Source organism: Astyanax mexicanus, chromosome 20 (assembly GCF_023375975.1).
Source record: "Astyanax mexicanus isolate ESR-SI-001 chromosome 20, AstMex3_surface, whole genome shotgun sequence".
Classification (NCBI taxonomy): domain Eukaryota; kingdom Metazoa; phylum Chordata; class Actinopteri; order Characiformes; family Acestrorhamphidae; genus Astyanax; species Astyanax mexicanus.
The window spans coordinates 30,073,694-30,094,890 of record NC_064427.1 but is presented as its reverse complement, the minus strand read 5'-3'; the positions used below and the strand labels follow the sequence as shown (position 1 = coordinate 30,094,890).

The 21,197-nt window shown below is 37.4% G+C and overlaps 1 protein-coding gene across 1 annotated transcript in view; it reads left to right on the top strand.

The window, feature by feature from the left end:
* gbe1a (glucan (1,4-alpha-), branching enzyme 1a) overlaps nt 1-21,197 on the top strand; it is a 209,579-nt gene that overhangs the window by 93,548 nt on the left and 94,834 nt on the right. The window contains exon 10 of the mRNA XM_022680724.2: nt 393-491. Coding sequence (XP_022536445.2) covers nt 393-491 — 99 coding nt within the window. The remainder of the gene's footprint in view (nt 1-392; nt 492-21,197) is intronic.

Below are 21,197 nucleotides of genomic sequence, written 5' to 3'. Positions count from 1 at the left end.
CTACTCTTACTCTCTCCCTCCCCTCACTCGTCTTCCTCTCCCTCTGCTCTTCTCCCACCCTCTCTCACCATTACCTCTCCTGACTTGCCCCAAAGCCATGCTGCTCGTAATGAAAGCAGCCGTTGGAGCAGTTTCTCTCCTAATGTTCAAATTGGTGCAATTTCTGCCCATCTGCCCATGTGATTAATCAATAGGGCAATGTGCCGCACACACACAGAGTCAGAAAATTGCTGCTTCTTTGCTGCCTTTTTTTATTTTATACTGAGCACTGAGATCTTGGCTGGAGAATTTGCTCTCCTTTTTACATCCTGTCGAATTTCTTCCTTTCCTGCTCATCCACCCGTTCTGTGTCTTTTTGCGTTGTGTGGTTTTTTTTTTTACATTTTAAACAGGACGTTTCAGGGATGCCAGGATTATGCAGGCCGATCCAAGAGGGCGGACTGGGATTTGACTATCGATTGGCCATGGCTGTTCCCGACAAGTGGATTCAGGTAAGAAAAACTCTATAATTCTGAGACAAAGTCTGCTTTTACTCATCTAGTCTAGCCTAGTATTTATTTGACTTAAATTTAGGCTTTTAGCATTGGTTATATAATTATATCCTCCTGAGACCCAGACTTGTGCATTTTTAATTTACCCTTTTTTGGGGGGGATTAGTAAGACCTAACAAGTATAAAAACTAAACTTTGCCTTTATACAAAAAGTTATTTTTGCAAAAAAAAAAAAAAAACTCCTCATATGGAATCAATCTATTTAACATGTAAAAAATACCCAATCAGTCCAAAGACAACAAAAAAAAAATTCTACAATAAGTAAATAAACCTGGCCCATGTTAATGTCTGGACTGGCTGTAGAAACCTTTGACTGGGATTCCTGTCATCATGTGACAGAAGCGTTAAAAACTGCTAGAGCTGCAGGACAGACCTCAGTGCTCATTCTGCTGGACCTCTCGGCCGCCTTCGACACAGTCAACCATGACTTCCTCCTAACTATACTCTCGAACATGGGGATCTCAGACAATGCGCTGTCATGGTTCAGATCGTACCTCACTGGGCGCTCGTTCAGGGTGTCATGGCAAGGACGGCTGTCCCCAGCCCACTCGTTACCCACTGGGGTTCCCCAGGGTTCGGTACTGGGACCTCTTCTCTTCACAATATACACCACCTCTCTAGGTCGGGTTATCCGCTCACATGGTTTTTCCTACCACTGCTTTACTGACGACACTCAGCTATACCTGTCGTTCTCACCAGATGATCACTCAATCTCTGCACGAATATCACAGTGTCTCTCAGACATATCCGCATGGATGAAGGAACATCACCTCCAACTAAACTTCTCAAAGACTGAACTTCTGGTCATACCAGCAAAACCTTCTATTCAACACAACTTTGCCATAACCATCGACTCTCTCGCTCTCTCACCGACAAAGGTTGCTGGGAACCTGGGTGTCATGGTTGATGACCAGCTTCTCTTCACGCACCATGTGGCCTCAGTTGCTCGATCCTGCCGCTTTGTGCTTTACAACATCGGAAAAATTCGACCGTTTCTGACGCAACAGGCCACCCAACTCCTTGTACAAGCTGTGGTAATCTCACGCCTCGACTACTGCAATGCCGTATTAACTGGCCTCCCGGCCTGTGTAGTAAAACCACTACAGATGATTCAGAATGCAGCAGCACGTTTGGTCTTCAACCAACCAAAACGATCACATGTCACTCCGCTGCTCATTGAGCTCCACTGGCTTCCGGTTGCTGCTCGCATCAAATTCAAAGTGCTTACAATCGCCTACAAGGTGATGACAGAACAGCTCCTTCCTACCTGCACTCGCTCCTGAAGGCTTACGCTACCTCCCGGCCGCTGCGCTCCTCCAATGAACGTCGCCTCGCTTTGCCAAACATTCACACAAAGCAATCCAGACTGTTCTCATACAGAGTTCCCTAATGGTGGAACAAACTACCTTCCACTACCAGATCAGGAGAATCTCTCGCTATCTTTAATAAACTCCTGAAGATAGAGCTCTTCAAAGAGCCCTTACTCTCCTAACACCTCTAACAAACTAACTAATTCTAACCTCATCTCCTTCTTCCTCTTCTCTACTCCTCTATCCCATTATTTCCCTCTGACCTCCTTAAGGCCCTATCTATAGATGCTTTATTTTTAACTTCTATTATTTTTGTACTTAACCTCTTCTATTATTTGCACTTCAATATTGTAAGTCGCTTTGGACAAAAGCGTCTGCCAAATGTAATGTAATGTAATGTAATGTAATGTAATGTGACCAATAGATGGTAGAGGCAGTGTCTCCATATGAGGCCAAAAGCTGTCGTGGTGCAAAGAAGCAGAAATGTCCAACTATGAGGATGCAGGGTAATAATCCTCCACAAAAAAATGTTATGGATACTAGTTGTCTAGTTGTCATCCAATCACAATCTTTGTTTTCTTGTTCCTTTTGTCACCGGAATACTGGTTCATATCGTCATAATCGTTATTAAGCTTTTAAGTATAGAAAGTTGGCGAAGTATTGCCAACATTTTCATAAGTCTTAGTGTTTTCTGTTTCAGAAATTTCTTTGTGTTTTTCCCTCCTCGTTAGTATATTTTGTTGTTAGTTTTGGACCTGTACTCTTGTTTACAGTACATCATGTACCGAGGTTAGTCAATTAATTTGATGCTTTACATCTGCTACACAAATGTGTGGCAAAATATTTAGACTTCCGGTTAACTAAGCTATGATAGCACACCTTAGTTGTGATGCTAAATTTATTTGGCACTTGCAAATTGGTAAATTTTCACCAAAAATATGTTTTCACATTCTACAATTACTGTACGTACTGTAAGGCAGAGACATTAGCTATCTACTAAGACTTATACTAAGGTAATGTAGATATTGATATAGGGCCTTATTTTAGTGATCTATAGGCAAGCCATCACCCATTTGTACTGTTCAGTTTGATTTAGTGCAAGTTAGCGTGTCTTTGCTATCGTAATGACAGGAAAAGTACACCTTGCGCAGCTCAAAAAGGCACAAATGGCATGTACTCATTCTTCTTTTTTTATTATTCATGGGTGTGTTTTGGGTATAACGTGCAAAAAAACAATCAGCTTGCCATGCCCTCTGATTTTGGTGCATTGCTATTTCAGGGGTGCATCTACCTGGATGTGTCCAACACTTTTCAGTAGAGAAAACTGACCTGCTCGTTCACGATTGTTCATTCTGTTTATTGTTTATGTAAAAGTTTGCATAGCTCCCAACAGGCACAGGCACAGGCCACAATTGCCTGTGTTGACAATTTACTGCCAAGATAGCAATGAACGTGTCTAGGTTTTATTCAATCAGTGGCGCACAAATGGCGCAAGATATATTTACAAGAACCGTTGCTACTGTATTTAAACAACTCTGACACAAGGTGTGAAAATAGACCCTGCTGTTAGCAGGGTGTAAGAGAGCAATAAGCATTGATGAGTATGCAATCTAAATGAATGAACTTGCAATATGAAAGGTTAAAATTGGAATTTATTAGGTGTTAGTCTCTTTAAACTTTTGTAGTTTATAGCTAATCCCATTATAAAAAAATGTTTTTTTTTTTATCCCGTTGATTACTGTTATTCAGTCATTTTTCTTTCGCTTTTGTATTTGAGAATCTACTCTGGTATTTGAGAATTTCTCTTTAACAATCTTTGGCTCTGGTTCTTCTCCACAGTCCTATCAGGCTTAGGCATGTAGTCATGCAGTCTAGAGCATATTTATTTAGCCCTGCTTTGATGTGGAGGAGGGTTGTGACCCAGGGCCTTTAGGAATGATAAAGGAAATGGATTGATTTAGTTTGCTATTTGAGTTCAGAGGATCCTCAAACTCAGGCAGTCTCTCCCTCCTCTCTTTCTTCAGAGCTCATCCCGCTTGTCGGGAACTGCCTGAGAGCCCTCAACACACTTGGCTTAAACTGCGTCGTGTCTTGACTGTGTGTTGACCGTTCAGTTTTTTTTTTTTTTTTTGTTGGTTTTGGATGGAATTTTTCAGCTGATGTTTAAAGCTAAAAGTTATCGAGACACTTAAAAGGGAAACGGTTCAAAACATGTCAGTAATCTTAGATCTCCACGTTTTACACTGGAATGCATCCTAGTGAGGATCATTCAAATCAGCTTACTGGTGTCACAACTGCCAGTGATGCCTATCCATCACTCCAGGTGGTGATGCCATGTGGATCAAAGGCGTGTCAGTGGCAGTGAAGTATGACATGATGAAGCTAAAAATGAGAACAAATCAGGCTGAAACACATCTAGAACTTTAGATAATCCTGAATCGACTGTTTGGTACGTAGCCAAGCCAACATACTGTGAGCATTTCAAACACAGAATCAAGGTAACTTGCTCTTACAGCCTACAACACAGAAGCCTGACAATTAACACACATGTTACACTAATACAGGCCTAGGATAAGGTAGCTTTGGGCAACAGAAAACACAAAGATGGTAAGTAAGGGAGAGGCCACACCCAATATGCAAATATATGGTGCCAGTAGCCTATAGGAAAAGCTGTATGAACCAATACTGTAGAAAAAAAGCATTGATACCTGTAGTAACTAAAAGTTGGTTGAAATCCCCTTTTTTCATTGGCTCAACAAGCATTTCTAAGTTTTCAGGTTGAAGTTCTCTGAACTCCTTTTATTTATAAATATATTATAACTTGATAATATTATTTCTCCTGATTAAAACACTAAATCACTGTCATTATCACTTAATAAGAAGAACAGATTACCCTTGGATTCCTTTAAACTTAAACTTAAACTTACCTGAAAACCTAAAAATGTTTGTTGAGCGAAATAAAAAAAAAAGTGATTTTAACAATATTTTAGTTACTACACCTGTGCCAATGCTTTTTTTCTACAGTGTTGGTTTATATAGCTTTCCCATAGGGTCCTGGCACCATATATTTGCATACTGTGTGTGGCTTTTCCCTTACTTACTATCTTTGTGTTGCCCAAAGCTACCTTTTCCTAAGCATGTGTAAGCGTAATATATACGTGTTAATTGACAAGCCTCAGTGTTGTAGGCTGTAAGAGCAAGTTACCTTTGTTTTGAGTTTTTTAACGTTTATGGTATGTTGGTTTGGATCTACAGAGTTTGTTTTTCTGTTGCGGCAGTGTTATGCTGTCAGTATTGTTTTTTTATCTGTTAAATTTGTTGAAAAAAAAAAGATATATATTAATGTATATATATGAAGAGCTTTGGTATAAAAATGAGTTTGGGTGTAGTAAAACATGATAAAAAGTACTTACCTTTGTTAAATAGCCTTCCTTCACTCTCCTACAGCTTTCTGAGATACAGTTATTTTGTGCTTTTTACCCAGCACTCTGTACAACGGCTATATCGGGGCATATTTTGCCCCAATAATAATGTTTGTCACTGTCAGTACAATGATGGCGGCACACAGAGCTGAAAGCTAGCGGCACAGGATGTAAACAGTGTTTTTTAATAAACGTTTTGAGCACTTTTTAAGTTATTAATGCCTCGTTTTAAATGTCAGGATTCTCCGAATTCTGCCTAGCTTTCATATTCATAAAGTTCTAAGAGTTCAAAAAAAAAAATATTTGGTGCAATAACCCTGGTTTTTAATCACAGTTTTCATGCATCTCGGCATGTTCTCCTCCACCAGTCTTACACACTGCTTTTGGATAACTTTATGCCGTCACTCCTGGTGCAAAAATTCAAGCAGTTCAGTTTGGTTTGATGGCTTGTGATCATCCATCTTCCTCTTGATTATATTCCAGAGGTTTTCAATTTGGTAAAATCAAAGAAAATCATAATTTTTAAAAGTGATCTCTTATTTTTTTTTTCAGAGCTGTATTTAAAGCAATTTATAACTGAAGAAGCCTTTTAAAGTCGTTCAGGTCAAAGGCACATTCTGAAATGTAGACATCCATGTGTCAGACTTCCATAATGAGCACACAAGACTAATCTCAGAAGGTTGAGCGCAGGACGCAAGCAGCTGCTCACTGTCAAGAGCGGAGATCGCAGGGTAGAGTTTTCTAAATGACGGCTGCCGATGGAAACAGCAGGATAATTTCTTGTGTGTGCTGAAGCCTCTTAACTGCTCACATCCAACCAAATGCCTCCAACTCAGCGGTTGGTGCTTCACCTAGCAGCAGGAGGACGACCCCAGACATGCTGCTAAAGCAACTGCTCAGTTTTTCTGAGCAAAACGCAGACAGTCACCTCACTTGAACCTTTTTAAGCCTTTATCTCACTTACTGAAGACACGAGTAAATGTAAACATCACTTAAAACAGATTTCACTAGTGCAGATATCCGGCAGTCGCCCTGGTTTTAATGATGAGGACCCTACAGGACCACCACAGACATTGCTGGCACATGTGGATAAGACACAGCAGTGCTGCTGGAGTTTTTAAACATCTTAGTGTCACTGCTGGACTAAGAAATCCACAAATCATCACAATGTAAGCCTGAGTAAGTTGAATTTACTTAAATTATTTGAGGAACGGTTGCCTTAATAGTTTTGGCTTATGTTTACTGAAAACTTTAATTAAATAGATTAGTCATTATGCCTAAATTGTAACTACATAAGCACATTTTATTGCTTTTTTTCTTGTTATATCAATTGCTTTGCATAATAATTCTACTTGGAATGTTATGGTCAAGTGAATGAAATAAATGTATATTGAGTTTTCCCTTCAATAACATTTAAACAAAAGACAGACGTGAAATCAACATAAACAATAGGGAATAGTATAGCACTGAGCCAGAACAATTAAGTCAACAGCTTCAAACATTACATTTATAGTCTACACCATATACAACAAGGAATTAAACATAATATATGATCTACAAGTTTACCTAAGGTAGGCCAGGGAGAATCCCTTCACACTGATGGTGAGTGTCTGTCAGAAACTGTTGGACACACCCAGTATGCAAATAGATTGTGCTAGAAGCCAATGGAAAAGAAGCTGTTAATGGCAACAGACTAAACTCAGTTATTCTAAGTTGATTCAACTCAAAGATCTCAGTTTGAATGTATTTATGTGCCCACACATGTTCACCAAATTTAAAATAAGTTATAGTAATATTTGGAAACATCCCATTTTACTTAAAACAGACTTAACTGATTTCAAACTAATTGTGGGATTACAGTGCAGCATCATGTGGAATGGGTCCTATACATCTACACTGATAACCTTTAAGTTGTTTCAACTCAACTAAATTAGGCCTGTTTTACATACAATTGGATATTTCTAAACATTAATCAACTATTTTGAGTTATCTGAACATTTGTGGGCACAAATATACACTGAAAAAAAAGTTTCACAACCATGTCATTCATTTAAATTGCATTTTTATGTTGGTGTAATGAAAAATTATGATTTCTGGTTCAAACCTGTTTTTCTACGTTTGACTGAAAGCAAATCCATTTCCTATTAAAACAACTTTAAATAAATAATTTAACTCAAACAATATATATATTTTTTTGTTACTTGTTACATTTCAGAGGATATATGACATCACATCAGATCACTCAGTCTCACACTTTTTCCATTGGTTTTTATGCATCTTGGCATGTTCTCCTTCACCAGTCTTACACACTGCTTTTGGATAAATTTAAGCCACTCCTGGTGCGAAAATTCAAGCAGTTCTGATTGGTTTGATGGCTTGTGATCATCCATCTTCCTCTTGATTTTATTCCAGAGGTTTTCAATTTGGTAAAATCAATCATTTCTTTTCCAGAGCTGTATAAGCTATAATATTGCAATACTTCAGTATTTTGATATTTTTACACACCCCTACTGTTCACACATGAAAACATTAACTTTACATTAGCTGTATTTGACTTCATGTAAAGGCTTTGACTTTTGTTTCTCTCTGTATCTCTCTCTTTCTCTTTCTTTCTTTCTCTTTTCTTCTTTCTCCCTGCCATGGTGTTATTTTGTCATTACCCACTGCCCTTTTCTCATCAGCCCCTTTCTCTGGTTTGCATTCGTTGTGGGCTTGCTGGGCTGTGACAGGGAGCAGTCACGCATCCCTCTTTCATGAGATTAAAATGTCTCACGCACCAAATCGATAGCGCTGATTAAGGACAGAAGGGCATGAAGAGGGGGAAAAAAAGTGAAGGAAAAAGAAAAGGTCCACTATCTGTAATGAAACCTCACTAAAACCTAATGAAATCATTAGAAGGCATCCATAAAGAGGCCAGCTGTTGCATATCCCTGGGCTTATTCATTTCTCTAAATGAAATCAATAGGCTATGGATTTGTTCAAGCGTCGCCGGCACCAAAGGCCAGATGGACATACATGAGAAAACATGGTGGAAAAAGTGGCTTTGTACTCTCACTCCCACAGTGGCCTTTATTTGTTTATAAAAAAGTAGGGGTGCGTGATATTTCAACAGAGGTGGAAAAAGTACTGAAAAATTGTAATTAAGTAAAAGTACCTTTACTTTGCTAAAATTCTCCACCTAAAAATCTACTCGAGTAAATATAAAAAAATACTCAATTTTAAATGTACTTTGAGTAAAAGTTACATAGTTACTTTTAATTATTTGATGTAAAAAAGTAAAACAATCATAAATTAAATAGTTTTTAATTAACTATTATTCCACATAATAATTTGGACCTTTCAGGCAGTGTTTGTTCAGACCACCCCATAAAACATTTTCAAGAACAAGTGGCATAGGTTTCTATGATCCATTTTTTTCTTTACTGTTAAAATGATGGTCATATATGTGACTATAAACAGTATTTTTATAGTTTTACAGGTAATTGTTATATTTTAACTTCCAATTGCTGTGCTTTAACTGCTATTTACTGCTATTGTTTTTTTAACATTCAAGCAGATTGTTTAATGATAAAAATACTTACCACCACATGCTTTCGCTGGTTAGAACTTAGAACATCAGGCTATTACAACTAAAGGGGAAGTTGATGTAATTTTTTTTTTTTTGTTATACTGTAAGACCAGATAAGTTGAGTTTACTAAACTTTTTTAAGGCAGCCGGTTAGATTATTTTTTTTTAAGTAATGGGGAATGAAAACTTGACTTAGCATAAATTAAAACATCAAGTTATTACAGCTAAAGGGGAAGTTGATTTATTTGTAAGGTAGCCCAGCAGGGGGAATCACTACACACTGATGGTGAGTGTCAGAAACTGTTGGAAACACCCAGTATGCAAATAGAGTGTGACAGAAGCCAATAGAAAATAAGCTGCCAATGGCAACAGATTAAACTCAGTTATTATAAGTTGGTTCAACTCAAAGATCTCAGTTTGAATGTTTGAATAGGTGCCCACAAATGTTCAACTAACTCAAAATAGTTAAGTGCTGTTTAGAAATATCCAATTTTATGTACAACAGACTTAAATAATTTGAGTTCAAACAACGTATGGGTTTACAGTGTATTTAAAATAATTGTTTTTGAGTTGGTCTGATCTTATCAGGTTAAGTGTTCCCAAATGTAATTAATTTAATTTAAACTCATTAATTGCACTCCTCACTTATCATTTATTGGTTGTTTGCTTATCCAACGTATTATAAGCTTTAAGAAGAAACTACAGACGTTTGTTCTGTAAATTGTAACAGTAAAGAGTTTTTCCCAAGCAATGGAAAAATATACCGCCTGCATGTGAGCAGGAATGTTCTGTTCTCTTCTGTACTAGGAAACAAAAACTCAAGATAACCTTGTCTGAATAATGGTTCAATAATAAAGAATTATATCAACTGAATAATCTTCTAATTTTCTAACATTTTTGAACTCTTTTCAGTGTGAGTGTAACAATATAGGGAGTTACAATATACAAAAATACAAATGTGAGTTAAAAAGGAACTCTGGCAAGGTGTTAAATGTTTAACTATTTTGAAAATATTGATTTCACCTCTGTGGGAGTTCTTTCAACACTTGACTTTCTGCTGTGTACATTTTGACAGTATTTCAAACATTTACAAAAACAAACAAAATAGAAAAGTACCAGACAAAAGTTGTTTTTTTTCCCTTCATTGTAACTCTTGCTCTTCCTTTCCTGGGGCGTTCCTGATGAGAGCCAGTTTTATCATAATGTTTTTGATGGTCTTTCCAACTGCTCTTGAAGACACTTTCAAAGTTTTGAAAAAAAAAAGTAAGAACTTTGAAACTTTAAGAAAACTGATTTATTAAAGCATTTTTTTGTATTTACTTTATTTAATCAAGCTGTTCACTGTATACCAACTCTACCTCTTCACAAATTTACAACTGATGCTCTCAAACACATTAAAAGGCAAGAAATTCAAGTAATTAACTCTTGAGAAGTTCAGCACAGCTGTTAACTGAAAGCCATTTTATGCTGCTACCTTATAAAGCTGACTGAGAAAATGTTGAGATGTCCAAAGCTGCCATCTAAGCAGGAGATGCCTAATTTGGATAATGTAAAATATATAACATATCCTGGTTTCTTTAACACTTTTTGTTTGTACTTTTTGTAGCGTTGCTGTCCAATGAAAAACACTTATCTCCATTTTTGTCGATTTTTAGTTTACTAAATAATATGAACAGACAAACTGTACCTTACACTATACCAATTTTTTTTTGATGAACGGACCAATAAAAACTCTTCAAAAGGACCTGAAATAAACTCTTTTTACACTGACTTCCATTAAAATGTTTAGAAGGTTTTTTTTTCTTTCTTGTAAAGTTGCTGTTTTGGAGATAAGTGTTTTTCATTGGACGGCGACGATATATTTTTACGTAAATAACGAAAAAAACACTGAATTTAAGGTGTGTCCAAACTTTTGACGGGTAATGTATATTCAAAAACACTGCAATCTCACACTGCAGTTTATTTATATTAACCTGCATTAAATTCTTTCCTGTTATACAGTCCATCCATTGACCCAGTGAAATAATTTGTGCAGTTCTACCTCAATGGATTTGAAATAAACAATTAAAATGTGAATAAAATGTAGATTTTTAGCTTTAGTCAAAAATCGTAAAGTTTACCCCTTTAAAATGTGTGTTACACTTATTTATCTATTTAGTTTAGTACTTATAGCCACAATATGGGGTTCTTAAGATGCTTGATCACCTTTGGTCTTCATTATAGGCACTCTGATAGCCCAATTTTAGTATGTCAATAATGTTTTTTTAATATCTTTTTTAAAGGTACATTTTTTTGGATGCACACTCTGCTGCACTGTTCCAACAAGACAATGCCCATCCATATACTCCCGCTGGTTTAAAAGCGTTCCTGAAGACACAGATGCTGTTCCAAGCTGGTCGTATCGCCAGACCTTTCTCTGATTGAAAATGAGTGGGACGCTTTTGGGTGTGCTATGAACAAAAAAAAATATCAGGAACTACAGGAATATTTAAAGTGCATGGATTTTGGCAGGACACCATTAGGAACATCTACAACTCTGGCTGTTGCGTTATACATGCATTATACACTGCTTAATTATTTATAGCTCAATAAATATTGTCCATATCAGTGTTTTTCTCCACAAGAGACAGTTTGATTTTCATTTCCTTCTCTCTTTGTGTGTTTGTCTGCTTGTGTGTGTGTGTGTGTGTGTGTGTGTGTTTGTGTGTGTGTGTATAGAGCAAGGTTAAGGAGGCAAATGGGCCCATTGTCTGTAATTACCAGTAGTAGCACTAGAAAACAGATTAATGTCCCTGTTGGCCCTTAAAAAACCCTTCGCTTGCCACCACCACTATTTGTTTAATTTGTATTCAGGTGCTGATTTGATTAATTTACTTAAGCAAATTATGCTAAATTGTCTAATACCCTCCGTACATCCCTCCTCCACCAACCACACCACCACCACCACCACTCTCTAGCCCCCCATCCAAACCCTCCTCTGGTGATGCTCTCCAGATGCACAATTAAACAGATAGTATCAAACAATAGAGCTGATTTTTTTTATCTTCCTCAGTGGGAAGAAGGAACTCGATGCCTTAGCAAGCTTTCGGTTTTCAGAGCTAAATAATAAAGCTCTCAAACATATTTTTATCTTTTACATTTTTAATTTTGACGGAGATAGAGAGAGAGAGAGAGACGAGGAGGATACAGATGGAATAAAATTGTGCCGTTTCTCTGGATGCAGGCTTGTTTATCAGGAATGCAAAGCGCTCGCTCTTGTCAGATGGTACACTAGTGATTGGGGCTTATTGGGAAACAGCATGTGCGGTAATTGAGTTAATGGCGCAGCGCCTGCAGTGGCTGCTCCATGTTTTCCATTTTCCCTTTTAAACTGCGCAGTTAGGCTAAAAGAGCCAGGTGATTATAGGCACAGGCCGTTCCTGCTGTAGAAAAAAAAAAAAGACGTACGGCTCAGGCTTTTCTGCTCAGGATGCTGAGCAGAGCAGCAGAGCATTGAGCTTTTTTTTTTTTTACTGAGCCCTTAATGCTAACCCTGTTAGCAGGCGGCCGGTCTAGGAGCACCTGTTCTCCCTGTTAGGTTCAGTTGCAGGTGTTCTTCTAGTGGCTGGCGGTTCGTAGCTTGTGATTACTGATCAAGACAGAGTGTTCTCCAATGTTCTGTTTTATCCTAGAGAAAAGAAACTACATCAAAAACATACACTTAAAAATGAAAAAGTTAACAAAACTCAAAATTTCTAGATTTAATTTATTTTATTTCTAATTTTTATATCCATTTTCTCCCCAATTTACACGGCCAGTTACTCAACACACTCATTAGGACTTCCCATATCACTGGTGATGCCACAACACAAGGAGGGTGAAGACTAGCACATGCCTCCTCTGATATATGTGAAGTCAGCCACTGTCTTTTTTTGAACTGCTGCTGATGCAGCATTACCAAGTAGCATCATTGCACATTTGGCGGAAAGTGCCTCAACTCAGTTTCAATACATTCTCAGGGCTCCAGCAGCTGATGGCAAGCTGCAAAACCAGGATTCAAAACATCCAGCTCCTAGTCGTAGTAGTAGCTGTTCAGGCTGCTAGACCATTAGGAACCAATAGCGTGTGTCCTACCAGTGCACCAAGATAAAGTAGGCCTAGTAGGCAAGAGTTCACAATTATGGTGAGCTAGTGGGTGGAAGAACACACACCCATTATGCATAAAAGGAATGTCAGGGACCAATAGGAAAGACGCAACTTTTGTAAATGGATTGAAAGTCCCATCCATCTGGCATCCTTGCCATAAGCACTCTGGCAATTGTTTAATTTCACTCACATGTTAACACCTCACAATTTATACAGTTGTGGTGTGGGCATTCCCAAGCTGTCCCCTTAGGTAACACTTTATGATCAGTTTACACATTGCTATTCCATGACCCTTGGCCAAGTCTTTGCTATCCCTACACCCTTTGCTGCTGCTTCTCATTAACACTGCGTTTTCCTCCCTCAGCTTCCTTAAGCAAGTGTTTAGCTTGCAGATCCGTGAGCTGTGTCCTCACAGCGGCACCAGTCCGAGTTCATAACGCCTGCCGTGTGACTGTAGCCAGCCTGCCATCTGCTGGACTGCAGAGAGACGACAGCAGCAGCAGTGAAGCTGCGGTTTACTGTCGGATGAAGCAAAGGACCATCTCTACTGTCCTAAACACAGTATTAAGGTGACAGAAAGGGTTCTTTGGGTTCAGTGGATTGATTGTTCTTGGAAAAAATCAATTGTGAAAACTCAATTGAACGGTTCTTTGGCAAAACGAAAAGTGTCTCTTCTATGGAGTTGCTTCAAAAACCCTTTTGTCTTTTTTGCTATTTTTTAAGAGTGTATTCTACAGTGGTGTGCAGTGAGGCACTTCTAACCCTTCAGAGAAGGGGTGACAATAAATATATGTATATATTTAAGATATATATCTTTATTTTATAAATTAAGTAAAATAAAAAAAACAGCAACTAATTCAAAGCATTAGTCTGTGTTTTATAGTTGCTACAGGACTCTTATCTGACTGACAGCGGTTTTAACCAATCAAAGCTTTTTAAAATGGCTTCTGCCTCCACGTGACTGCATGCCCCTTCTCCTGATTTTGAGAAGGGTGAAGTATAATGAATCTATTAGCAAAGTCGAAGCAAGTCTAACCAATCAGATTCATGATTTTCACTACGGGGCGGAGCCATAGCTGTGTAACCCCTTCTCAGCGCTGTGCTGAAGGTGTTATGCGATGTTTAGTCATAAACGGCGCTCATGCTGGATTAGTTTAATAGTTAGCGAACTATCACTGAATTGCAGCTGCAAATGAGACAGATATTGTGTCATATTATATTAAAAAGCCTTTTTAAAAGTTGTCCTACTAAATCACTAAATCACAATAACAGGCCACCAAACTGGTGAGTTTTTGTGTGTACTTAATGGTTTGGCTGCTCTGCTGTACTGTAGACATACAAATGAGTGATATTTGTTGAACGGTTGTACTTGTAGGCAAATTAAGCATTGATTGTTGTGTGTGATCTATTGTATACTTTTGTAGTTTGTAGCTGTATTTGTGGGCTGTTGATTTGTAGTAAGTTAATATAACTAAGTCAAGAGAGAGAATATGTAGTTATTGTAATATTTATCTATGTGTTGGTCGGCTGGCGGCGGGGTGTGGGGGTGTGGGGGTGTGGGAGGTGGTTGCAGAAGGAGTACCCACTATATTCACTGCACGCCACTGGTATTCTAACAGTGTATTATCTCCCTCTCTCTCTCTCTGTCTGAGAAAACTGCTTTTACTCTTTTAAAAGAGGCATTCTATCTATCTGTCTGTCTGTCTGTCTGTCTGTCTATTAGTGCTGGGCAGTATACAGGTTCATTCGGTATACCGCGGGGGGAAGTTGAACCGGTATGCATTTCTCTCATACCACCACACCGCTAGAGGGCGCTGTGGAGTGCCGTGCACAACAGCACCGTCAGAGAAGAGAGTCAAAGCTGGTTTAGCTTTGTCCTGCAGAGAAATCAGAACACCCCCTGCTGCTGTTTCTACTGTATGAGTGTTTTTATTTCAGTAAAATAGAGCAGTAACTAAAGTCCTTTTAAATATATTAATTCTGTAGCTTGAAGGATAATTTGAATGTATTTTTTGATAGGAGAAAGAAGGGAATTGTGGCTGATTTTAATACTGTAATGCCTCTAATGGCTTCATGAATAACATATAGTAAATTTATGTTAAACTTGTGTCTTACTTGTGCAATAGAACAAGTTTGAGAAATTCATTTACATTGTTTATGGAACATACTGCCCAGCACTAACTAACTATCTATCTGTCTGTCTGTCTGTCTGTTTGTCTGTCTGTCCGTCCGTCCGGTTTCCTGTAAATTTTACAATAAGTTAATGGCACAAAAACTGCCTGTAACGGAATAAAGGTATAGGCATAGATGGGGAAATCTGTTATTAACTGTGTTAATTAACGGTAAATTATATTACATTGTATTACTGTAATTATTCTTTACAGCAACCATATAATTGTCATTGCTCAAAGAAAAAAATGTACTTTTAATTTTTGTAGTTTTTTAGTTTGCTACATAATTTGAAACAACAAACTGTTTCTTACACTATAAAAAATATATAAATGGACCAATAGAAGTTCTCCAAAACAGCTTTATATAAATAATAGCAAATGACTGCTATAGCCTTTAGTAAGCATAAGGTCACTTTCCGCAGTAACCGAAAAAGTAACTTGCTCATGTAATCTTCAACCTTTCGTACTAACAAAGAAAATTATTATGGTAGGTAAAGGTATCCTGGGGAAATAACTACACATGGATGGTGAGTAAAAGTGTGCGCGACACCAAGTATGCAAATAAATGGTCATATGAGCCAATGGAATCCCCCACATTTTTGCTGACCCCACCCTCAGCTTAAGTTTGAAAAAGAAAAAACGTTTGGGATGGGCACTGGGTAATGTATGGGTTTAGAAGCAGGGCAGGAGTGGGAACCCACTTGTGTTATGGTGCCTTTTTGATATGAAGCTGCTTTAATACTTTTTCGTACTGTGGTGAGTATTTGTATTTAATACAGTGAGTTCTCCATCTCTAGTGGTTCAAAACTGGTGTTGTTCACATGGTCTTTTTTATCCTTCATAGTTTTAGACTTTAATTTAAAAGCACTGTATTTGATATTTGTATTGTGGCACCTTTTTTGTCATGAAGCTGCTTTAATACTTTTTCGTATTGTGGTGGGTGATTGTATTTATAACTGTTTAATATTTTAAGTTATTTTTGTGGAAGTGGTGCTATTTTGTGATAATTTAATAATTGGTTATAATAAAAGTTTTATTTATAAAGCATTGTTATGCAGCATTTTTACTCATCACTAGTGCTTAAAAATATCAATAATGAAACAAAAATTTATGAAATTAGGTTTAAGCTATTAATTAATTAATTAATTAATAATGTAAAAAGTATATACGGGGAGCCGTTTGGGAGCCGAAAGAGCCGGCTCTCCACAGTAAGAAGAGCCATTAGAGCTGCATTGCAAAATAGAGCTGAAAATCCCATTACTACTGTAAATGTGAGCTCATAAGGTAGGAAAAGTATCCTAAGGGGAAATAACTACACAAGAATGGTGAGTAAAGGTGTGGGTGACACCCAGTATGCAAATAGATGGTCGTATTAGCCAATGGAAATGGCATTTAACTTATAAATGTTGCAGTACAGACTGAAACAATTCACAAAATATGCCAAAAAGTTGATCTTACACACAAAAAAAGAGTTGTTGACTCTGTAAGTAACAGTTCAGTGCTACTTGCATGGATTTGTTGGGCTTCAATTGAAGGTATAATGGTCCAGACCCAGCCTGAGGGCTATAAAAAAAAACTAAGAGTGAATAAAAAGAGTTCCTCATAGCACCCCATTGCTACATCTACCACCGTTCTGCTCCAACTCCAGCAATGCCGTACCACACTTGTTAGTGTGGTGTAGCTGCATGTAGCATTACTTGCTCTTTCCCTGCATCGATTTAGAGCAGGAGGAAGGTTCTCTGAAGGTAAGCCACTGCATCCTAACATTCAAATTCATCTGCACCTTTAAAGCTGTGCTGTTGTTGTTTTCCAGCAGGCTTTTTGAAAGCCTTCAAGGTCAGAGCGCGGTGTGGCAATAACTTTGATGTGTTTCTTTGTTTACGTCTCTCTCCTCCTCGTTGCCAGACGTCTGCATACCCTGGCAGGTATTGGCTGTGCTGACGGTTATCTTACCAGAACATTGAGGAGTTTCAGGAGTTTAGCTTCTCAGTTTCTCTGAGCGTTTCTTTTGTAATGCTATGCGTTTCTTGGAAATGAGATAAGTGCAAGCCTTATTGCGATTGATCCTGTAAAATTATTATATATATATATATATATACGTTCATTATCAAAGAGTTGGTTGCAAAAATGGTTTCACCCAGAAGAAAATTACTGGTTGCAATGCTACTTGAAAGGAAGATATATTTTATTGATACTAAATATTTATACTATATATTTATTTCAATTTGTTTCCCATTTTTCACTGAAAAAAAATATTAATTGCCCTAACTCAACTTAGTCAAGCTATACTGTATATAACGTTTTGAGTTTATTTAACGTAACTGAGTCACTGCTAGATGATAATTATTGTTCACAGAACAATATCTAAATTGGCTTCATAGTTTTAAAAAGAATCATGATCTTAAATCATTTATCTTACTTCATATATATATATACACACACACACACACATATATATATATATATATATATATATATATAAAGTCCTAATACTGACTGCATAAAGACATGTTGCAGTATGACATAGAAGCTCAGAAGTTAACTTGCTTTTACAGCCTACAACACTGAGGCCTGGCAACCAGCACATTTATTTCACTAGGACATGCCCAGGATATGGTAGCTTTGGGCAACATACAACACAAAGATGGTACGTAAGGGAGAGGCCACACCGAATATGCAAATATATGCTGCTAAGAGCCTTATGGGAAAGCTGTATGAACACCGTAGAAAGAGCATTGACACATGCAGGAACTAAAAGTTGGTTGAAATCCCATTTTTTTTTCATTGGCTTAAGAAGCATTTTTAAGTTTTCAGATTGAAGTTCTTTAAACTCATGTTATTGAGTTGCTCTGGCCAGTAAGTTCACTCAACTTGATAATCTTATTGCTCCTGCCTGAAACACAAAATCACTTTTTTAGAGAGTGTGTGAGTGGATGTGTATATAAAATTAAAAGCGCTGATTTCTGTCAGAATTCGGCTCAACTGCATTGTATTCTACTGTGTGGTGCTGGAAATGTTTAGAAGCAAACCAAAATGCACAGGATTGCATTTCGTCTAGGAGTATAGTGGTAATTGTGTCAAAACAAAATGTAATCTGTCCTGTCATAACCTTTTACTTGGGTGGGGCTGAAGCTGTAGTTTGATAGCAACGCCCCTGTATCCCACACATTTTCAATCAGGCTAAGTGTATGGATGCAGCTGGCCGTGGAATAGTTTCTGTCTATTCAAGGGAAGCTCTTGATATGACCGCAGTAGTATGTGAACAAGCATTGTCCTTTTGAATTAGTGCACTGAAGAGTGCATTCAGAAAATGTAGGGCCATTGGTTGTAGGACCTTATGCATTGTGTTACACTAAAAAGGATATTTTGGACCAACCTAAAAATATTACTCCAATTTGTTACACCTAAATATATTCAGGTTTTTTTTTTTCAACTTATATTTACGATTTAGTGAGATTTAGTGATCTAACATTTTGATTTAAAATCAATCAATATATTATTTAACCCAAGTACCAAAAAGTTCTTTAAAACAAAGATTTATAATAAATATCATTTTTACACTGTTTTTTTTTTTCAAATCTGGAAAAATCTTTTAATTTCTATTACAGCCATGTATAGTTTTACTTTTGAATGAACTAATTAAATAAATTTAATTCTGTTAGATTCTGTTCATTTTATAAACTTTCTACAATTTTCTTTTCAGCCAAAACACATTATGTATTTCTATATTTTATATAGTCACAAACATAAAACCTGTTAAATTAGGTTAGAATAATTCAAAATGACATAATACTCAAATTTCAAGTAAATTTTTAAGTTGAAAAACATTCAAAGAGTCGAATCAGTCTTTAATTTCTTAATTGACCACAGTAAAACAGCATTACTGTGTAGTAATACAATTATGAACCCTGCAGCACTCAAAACAAAAAAAACTTGCTCTTACAGCCTACAACACTACAAACAAGCATCAAGCTATTATTCAAACCTTCTATCAGCAGTTAAGAGAAGATACTCTGAGAGAAACAACTTCACAATGACGGTGAGGGAGGTCACGCCCTTTACGTGTAATAGTGGTGACGGGAGCCAATGGGGATTGAGTGTGAGACTGACTGACAAAAGAACTCCAGAACAATTATGAATCCTGCAGCACTCCAAAAAAAAAAAAAAAAAAAAAAAAAGTTGTTCTTACAACCTACTACACTGAAAACAAGCATTAAGCCATTATACAAACCTTCCATCAGTAGCTAAGAAAAGATGCCCTGAAAGTAACAACTTTACAATGATGGTGAGGAAGATCACGCCCTTCACGCGTAATAGTGGTGACGGGAGCCAATGGGAATTGAGTGTGAGACTGACTGACAAAAGAACTCCAGGAGGAGTGATCTGATGTGATATCATATAACCTCTGAAAAGAAGTAAAAAATATTATTTGAGTTAAATTATTTATTTTAAGTTGTTTTAATAGGAAATGGATTTGCTTTCAGTTAAACTGAGAAAAAAAACAGGTTTGAACCTTAAATAATCTTTTTTTACATTAGACCAACATAAAAATGCACTTTAAATCAATGACGTGGTTGTGACACTTTTTTCCGTGTAGGTGAAACAGCCTGAATGGAACGCATTAGCTCAGTTGAGCATCCTGAGCAGGGACGTGTCGCTTTGTTGGGGCGGGTCCATGGTTTCCTCGCCTCGTCCTATGACAGTGTACAAAGCATACCTACTGTAGTTGGCAATAACAGCACTAGTATAGTGTTCATTTTGTTTAGTCTGTTGCCAGGTATAGAGTACATTTTGACATTTTGCATTGATATATTCAGAGCTATTGCTTCTATAAGTCAATGTAAGAAGCTTTTCTGGCACACACCCACACACACACCCTGTTAGAGGAAGAAAACCCATGCCAAGTACCCTGTTCTCTCTTAGAAAAAGAGCTGGAGTGGATAGACGGCTGAAAAATTCAGACTCTAGCTTCGGATTGATTTCATTGATACCTGTCAGACTTGTCAGACATCAGGCAAACAGTAACTTTTGGAAAGAAGAAGAAAAAAGAAGAAGACTCATCCTTCAGAAACGGAGGGATTTGTGCTTCCCACTTAGCCGCTGCGAAGAGGAGAGGTCAGCTTAGTCAACAAGACTCGGCCGGCCAAATTTGGCTGTGAAATTTGCACAGATTGGAGGAGAAGAATTGTAAAAATAATCATTATTGGAATCAGAAGAAGATCCAGTGCTTTGCTGCTTATATAAGCTCGCTCCACATGCAGTACATGGGTTGCTTGTTGGCTTTGAAAATGGAGTAATGAAGTAATTGAACTTTCTGAGAAATATGGGCCTTTTTTTATCCTCCAACCTCAAATCTTACATCTTCACACTTCTCTCTTCTGTTTTTACACCCCACTATCTCCCTGAGCTCATCTATATTCTTCTACTTCTACACCTCTTTCACATTCCTCCAGCAAGAGACTGGAGCTCTGTTGGAGTAGATCATGCAATAACCATAATGATCTTAATGTTTATTGTCAAAGAAATTATTGTTGCAAAAAAAAAAAAAAATAGTTACACCAAGAAGGAAGTGCTGGATCATATTTAGAATAAAAAAAGATACAATGAATTGATACCAGGAACAACTCAAAATTATTAAAAATTGCCTGATATGAGCAACTCTTGGGTATATTTATAGAGCTACAAATAAAAATAATTACAGTGTAATGCATGTTTAATGCAAAATGCAGCTTTGGAGTTGTAGAGGTTTCTAATGGTGTCCTGCAATAATTATAATATAGCCCGTGTATCTTGGAATATTGTCAAGAAACACAGTTCCTGCGGTCCCAGTTTTTGCGGTTCAATAGCAGCAACCCACACATTTTTTTAAATCCAAATATCTTCCAAGTAGCTTCAAGGCAAGCTCTTCAGACGACAGCAGTATGTCGACGAGCGTTGTCCTGTTGAAATGAAGAGCACTAGACTGTGTATTTAAAATACGTGAAGCCACTGGTTGCATGTTCTGGTAACACTTTATAATACTGTTCCATAGTTAATAGGTAACTAAGCAG